Raw genomic sequence first — 6,693 nt, forward strand, 5'->3', positions numbered from 1 at the left:
GTCTCTCTATCTCTCTCTGTCTGTCTGGCGAGTGTACGCGCCCTACAGCATAAACCTCTCCAAAAAATAAAATGTGTGTCTGTGCCTGTGTACACCAAAAGGTCGATAGTAATACTTTTGTTGATCAGACTATGTTTTTATTCTTTTATTCTAATTATTTTATTTGTATGTTCTCTCTTGCTGCTCAAAGAGCATATACTACTGCATCATAAGTTAAATTAACCTCAGGAAAAACAGTAGCATGTTTCGGAATGTACAGCTCAGACAGCGACATTCATCACCAAAGCGCACAGGCTCAATTCCCAGAGGCTGCTTCCTCCCCGGTACGTCGGTGACGGGTCAGAGCCCCAGGTCACACCCGCCCCTCCGTCAGGCACTGCCCAGGCCACCCCAGACAGCGTGTGGGTCCTGGCGAGGGGCGGGGCCACGCCAGACCGGAAGAGAAGCCGCGCCGCGCATGCCCCTTCCTTTCCAGCCTCGGCCCCGGACCCTGCAGCCGCCGTGGTGAGTTCCTCTGGAGTTCGAGTTCTATCAGCCTCCATCTGAGCCATCCCGACCCCGTACAGGCCTCTCCTCTCCTGAGTTGTAGCAGAGGGCCTCTCTTCTCCTCCTCGCACGCTCCTTTTGAGCAGCAGGAAGAGTTGGAGTAGTACTTGAGGGAGGACGGGGGTCGCTGGGAGCCGAGATTGGCGTCCGGATGGAGGAGGGGAGGATGTAATCCTGGAGGGGACTGCCTGGCGAATCTAAGGGGAAAGCGTGCGACCTGATTGCTTCTTCGGATCAGGACCGCTCATTCCGGGAGGCCCCTTGCCTGGTCCTGGAGCTCTAGTTTTGGGAAGGAGTTGCAGGAGTTGGGGGTTTGAAGCCCTTAGCCCTTCCGCTTGGGGTCGGCGTCCTGTCAAGACGCGAGGACTTTCCTCTTCCGGTCTCCTTCTGTACATTAACGTACAGCCGTGCCATTCTGCACCAGGTACGGTCGCTGACGCCCCCAAATACTCCGACGGCACGGTTGGCGCCTCCCCTCCCGCCAGTAACCCTTCTGTGGTTGTGAGAGCTCATGAGCACCTGGAGTTAATAGCGACCCTATCCCTGGTCTTTTTTAACGTCCTGGCAGTTCTGGGGGTGAGGAAGGGAGCGGCTTCCAGTAAGTTTGTTTTGCAGAGTCTTTGATTTAGTCTTGCGTTTTGTGTGTTTTCTGCAGCATTTTGAGTTTTCAACCTAGTGGGCGACGACTTTGGTATTTTAGGGTCGTCAGCTTGGTGACTTGTACCTGGCCACGTCGTTCAGAATTGCCGTTTTTCGATTTTTTGCAGATGTTGATGCCCAAGAAGAACCGGATTGCCATCTACGAACTCCTTTTTAAGGAGGGAGTGATGGTAGCCAAAAAGGATGTCCATATGCCCAAGCACCCGGAGCTGGCTGACAAGAATGTGCCCAACCTTCACGTCATGAAGGCCATGCAGGTGGGGCTTGTGGGGAGGAGGAGATGGTGCGATGGGCATGGAGGGATGTTCCTCTAATGATCAAGTCAAATTCCAAGGAGCGCTCAGGACAGCGGAAGTTGTTTTCTAGGAGGGCAGTGAGGTAAATAGACTGCAAACTTGCCCGAGACGCATGGTGCCTTGGGTTTAGCTGCAAGGTTATAGTTGTAGCCTAACGCTTTACCGCCTTACAGTCCCTGAAGTCTCGCGGCTACGTGAAGGAGCAGTTTGCCTGGAGACATTTCTACTGGTACCTTACCAATGAGGGTATCCAGTACCTGCGCGATTACCTCCACCTGCCCCCCGAGATTGTGCCTGCCACCCTGCGCCGAAGCCGTCCTGAGACTGGCAGGCCCCGACCAAAAGGTACATAGCCCAGACAAGGCCCTTCTTTGGGGGGCGAGGGTTCATGAATTGGAAGTCTGTTTTGTATGTGGGGCAGAAGTGTTCTGTCACTGGCGTTGGCTTTCCAGGGACTCGGGCCTGCAGGACCTTGGTTGGTTACGTCCCACCTAGCATAGGACTTAACAATAAAACTGGACTCAGATCTTCAAGCCATTTATGAGATGGCATTAAACACAGATAGAATATTAGTCTGATTTTTTTCCCCCCGTCACCTGTGCAAATATCCAGAAGCACGTGGTAGAGCACTAGTGACGTTATTAGCAGAGACATTGATTATTTCAAAAAGTTCACAGCAAAGCTGATTACTGTGTGTGAAAGAAACATAGGATTTCTGGGCAGTGGAGAATAGACGTGTACATAGTCACAGTGTGAAAGAAGCCATGCTTGTGGGGGGGGTTACCTCCGGCTCCTTAGATATTTGCTGGCTTCTGGTTGAATTTTGTTAAGGTGATGGTTCTACGTCATGTGAATGTTGGCCCTGAGTAATTTGCAGGCTGGAATGATGAGATGCAGAGCTTTCTGAGTATGGTTGTCAGACTGTTAGCATTCCCCTGGAGAGTGGTTTCATAAAGCCAAAGAATCTATTTGTTAGGAAAACTGAAGGGATTCTGGTGATAGGGTAGAAACAAGTATCTTTTTTGGAGAAGATTTTTTTTTTTTTGCTATAGGGCACGTGCGCTTGCCAAACCTAGAGACAGGACACCCCCCCCAGGTGGGGTGACCATACTGCAATCCCTTCTCTTGGGATCTTGGGCACGCGCATACATGTGCCTGGCGTGAGTTCAAGTCACTGGGTCCAGGACTTGAACCACGGTCGACTATATGGGAGTCCAGCGACATAGCCATTACGCCAACTGCTGGTCCTGAAATACGTATCTTTAGAATATAAGTTCTCTATTCCATCTTGAAATCAACTGCTAAAGAAGACCAGTGTCTCAGTGTCTGTATCGTACGGGTTCCTATTTAGTTGGCCTAGGAGTTGGGATTAGCATTTATTTTTCTCACTATAGGAGTCGTTTTATTTCTACTTTAAAGTACTAGATTAAATGGTTAGTTCTTGTGCTTAAGAGGATTTTTTTTTAATAGTAACTTTTACTTATTTATTTTTATTTTCATTTTTCTAGAGAGGGACAGAGTGAGAGAAAGAAAGAGAAAGCAAGCTGTCAGGTCCAGGACTCAAACTTGTGATCAGCCATGTGGGAGTCCAGCATCCTTAACTAACATGCCACCTGCCAGCTCCTTATTTACTTATTTTTAAAATTTGCTGGAGGGCATCTTCGGGGGGGGGGGCAGGAAAAATGAGAAAGCATCCTCTGAGGAATACTCACACTGGAATCCCTTCTCTAACCCTAGTGGGTTGAGGTTTGAACTGTGCAGTTGACATGTGGGATCTAGCCGACTAAACCACTGTGCCACTGGCTGGCCCCCTTTATATTAAGGCACGGGTTCCCCAAAGCTTTTAAAATTTGTGCCTTAATGTGTTACCCACTGCCTGATCACATACGTGGTGAAGCCCAAGAGGAGCTGCAGGGTTCTAGGTGGGTTATGTCTTTCCCATTTGCACACTAAATATTTTACTTGCTGGGTCAAGTTTATCTATTTGGCTATTCAGCTCTTTGTAGGAATAGAGAGTTCAGTTTGCCAAAAAATTGGAAAATGCTTTTATGTTGAGAAACAGAATAGGAGAAAACATTTTTTTTTGCAAATGTGTACCATTTTGATTGAAATGTGAGTTTTCTAGGCCTTGAGGAACCAAACTGTCAATATGACAGGTTTATGTAGGGGAATAGAAATTCCTAGCTGATAGCTTGGGCGTAAGGACTTCGTATCTACATTGACCTGTTAATAAGTAAGTATTGATAGTTGCCCAGTGAGAGTAGGAGAGCAGTGTCAGTTTCCTGGCCATAGGGAGCAGTTCCCACATTGTCCTGTGTTCACGATGTGGTTCAATTGATTCAATTGATGTAGGTCTGGAGGGCGAGCGACCTGCAAGACTCACAAGAGGAGAAGCTGACAGAGACACCTACAGACGGAGTGCTGTGCCCCGTAAGTAATGTATCATCTGTGTCCATGGTGTCAGGGTGGGATCTCAGGGTTCTGCATCAGCCCATACAGATGCCGAGGTGATCAGGAAAGAGCCTTATGGGGGGGGGGCTAGTTTTGCTATAGAGTATGTATGTTCACCTGAGAGAGAGTGAGAAATCACTGTCCACGGGTCTGGCCGCAGTGCAGTCCATTCTCCTTTTGGGATTTTGGGCATATACACACACATGCCTGGAGTGTTTTTTTTTTTTTTTAATAAGAATTATTTTATTTAACTTTATTAGTCATTATTACTACTTTTAAGTTTGATGGGGGGGGATGAGAAAGCATACTGATGGCCACACCACAGTCCCTTCTCAGTTCTCCTCTCAGGAGCATACACGCACACACCTGGCATGAGTTTAAGCTGCTGGGTCTGGGACTCGAACTGCTGTTGACTACAGGAGAGTCTAGCAACGTAGCCAATAGGTCAACTGCCGGTTCTGTCACACAACTGGCATGTTTTAAGCTGCTGAGTCCAGGCCTTGACCTGAAGAGTCAAGCTATGTGGAATCCAGCATCTTAACTATGCCATCTGGCCCTGGGGTCCTTGGTTTTAAGGCTGATGAAAATATTCAAAGTTCTTTTTACTTCTTTATGAAATGATGCAGTGACCATGTTTAGGAAAGCATCGTTTCCAGGTTATATTCTTTCATTTATCATCATCATAATTATTTACTGTAGGGCACATGTGCTCACCAGAGAGAAAGAAAACAAAAGCATGCCATCTGGTCCAGGACTTGAGCCCTGTTGGCCATGTGGGAGTCCTGTACCCTAACCACCACACCACCTGCTGGTCCCCATATTTTATTTAATTTGATGTAGGATGTATGTACTTGCTACTTGCCAGAGAAAGTGAGCAGGAAGGAGGGAGGGAGGAAGTACCCTCTAGGAGCAGTGACCACCACAGTCCCTTCTCCTCTCAGGACGTTGGGCATGGACATGCACCCCAGTGTTTCAAGCTGCCAGATCTGGGACTAGGATTGTGGAGTCAGCCATGTGGGACCCAGCTGCCTTAACCACCATGCCACTTGACTGGCCCTGCCTTCCTTCCCTCCCCAAAACCTTTCTTTTTTTTAATTACCAGAGAGAGATGAAAAGGGCGATAGTATTTGCTTCCCCTCCCCTCAAGCTCCTTAGTGAGGTGTGGTCCCACAGTCCCTCCTCTGCTTCTCCATGCTGTTGGGATTTTGGGTGGGCACGTGGATGTACTGGTGTGTTTCTCAGGCATTTGGGGCCAGGATTTGAACTACTGTCGGCTATTAGAATCTGGCTGTTAATGAGTAGGCCATGGAACTGGTCCTGTTTAGGTTATGTCGTGTGTTGAAAAGCTGCTTAAAGTACTCATTGAACTTTATTATTTTCTTTTTGCAAATAAAAGGTGTAAAGCCTTGTTTTTAAGTAGCAGGTGTTTGTTCATCCATCAGCTAAGTACTGAGTGCTGGGGACTGTTCTAGGGGCTGGCAGACAGCAGAGTACAGAACAGACAAAAGACTCTTCTCATTGAAGTTGCACTTTGGCATGGGAGAAATGAGTATATGTCACACAGTGTAGGTGCTGTGGGGGATTGAAACAGAAAGGTGGGTGTTGTGCTTTCAGTGGATTTTCAGGCAAGGGTTCCCAGGGACGGCATCTGAATGCCTAAACAGTGGAAGACGGTGGGTAGTGCTGATGCCGCCCAGGGGAGGGCTCTGGCTTTACTCTTCAGTTACATGGGAAGCCATTGGTAGTACTTTTGTAAATGAGTAACAGGATTCAGTTTGTTTGAGAAGTAGTTACGATACAAAAGCAAGATCTGAAAGTTCTTACTACCTTCTGTTCCTACCTCCATCTTGTTAAATCTGTCCCCATTCACATGTAAAGTAGAGTGAGCAGTTGACCTGAATCTTCCTCCTGGACCAGAAACAGTGAATTCTTCCAGCTTTTGGTTCAGAAGAAGTTGGTGATTCTCATCGCTTCTCGGCCTTTTGGCTAAGATCAAGTGTAGAAGTTAGTGATTCTTGAGGAAATCAAATCACATGGGGAAATTGCTCAGGGAACTGTTTTTCAGAGGCTGGGACAGTTGGACTGGGCCACAGGCGTTCCTGAGTTGGGGGCAGGGCATTTCAAGTGAGCGCTCAGCATGTGCAAAAGGCAGAGGGACAGGAAGAACACCCCGGCTTACTTGGGCAGGGGCAGGGGCAGGGAGGTGAGCAGAGAGGAGCCTGTGTTGGATGTGGTCTGAACTAGTTTGAAAGAGACTCTACTTTTTTTTTTTATTTAGTTATTTAAGAGAGATTTTTGCTACAGGGTGTGTGCACTGGCTGGAGAGACAGAAAGTGAGAAATCACCCTCTGGGGCAGGGGATGAGTGGCCACGCTGCAGTTCCTTCTCCATTCTCTTCTTGGGATTTTGGGCATGTGTGTGCATGTGCCTGGCATGAGTTTCAAGCCACCAGGTCCAGGACTTGAACCATTATCAGTAATGTGGGAGTCTGTTACTTGAACCACTATGCCACCTGCTAGCCCCAGGGACTCCACTTTAAATGCTCCTTATTGAAACCATACTCATTTTGGCTCTCACCTCTACCACCCTTCTTCCATGTGAGCCAATATGTAATATAAATTCTAATTAGACACATTTGAAAAAACCAGATTACTTGTATATGTTTTATTAACTCAGTCTATCTAAAGTTTGTATGCATTCTCCAGAGAGAGACAGTGAGAGGAAGGAAAGTAGGAATCCC

The 6,693-nt window shown here is 47.6% G+C and overlaps 1 protein-coding gene and 1 pseudogene across 1 annotated transcript in view; both read left to right on the forward strand.

The window, feature by feature from the left end:
• LOC102489579 (40S ribosomal protein S9-like) overlaps positions 1 to 1,209 on the forward strand; it is a 19,296-nt pseudogene extending 18,087 nt beyond the window's left edge.
• RPS10 (ribosomal protein S10) overlaps positions 418 to 6,693 on the forward strand; it is a 26,829-nt gene continuing 20,553 nt past the window's right edge. The window contains exons 1-4 of the mRNA XM_006144198.3: positions 418 to 504; positions 1,314 to 1,463; positions 1,676 to 1,847; positions 3,855 to 3,932. Coding sequence (XP_006144260.1) covers positions 1,314 to 1,463; positions 1,676 to 1,847; positions 3,855 to 3,932 — 400 coding nt within the window. The 5' untranslated portion in view covers positions 418 to 504. The remainder of the gene's footprint in view (positions 505 to 1,313; positions 1,464 to 1,675; positions 1,848 to 3,854; positions 3,933 to 6,693) is intronic.

Source organism: Tupaia chinensis, unplaced genomic scaffold (genome assembly GCF_000334495.1).
Source record: "Tupaia chinensis unplaced genomic scaffold, TupChi_1.0 Scaffold000116_1, whole genome shotgun sequence".
In the NCBI taxonomy this organism is placed as follows: domain Eukaryota; kingdom Metazoa; phylum Chordata; class Mammalia; order Scandentia; family Tupaiidae; genus Tupaia; species Tupaia belangeri.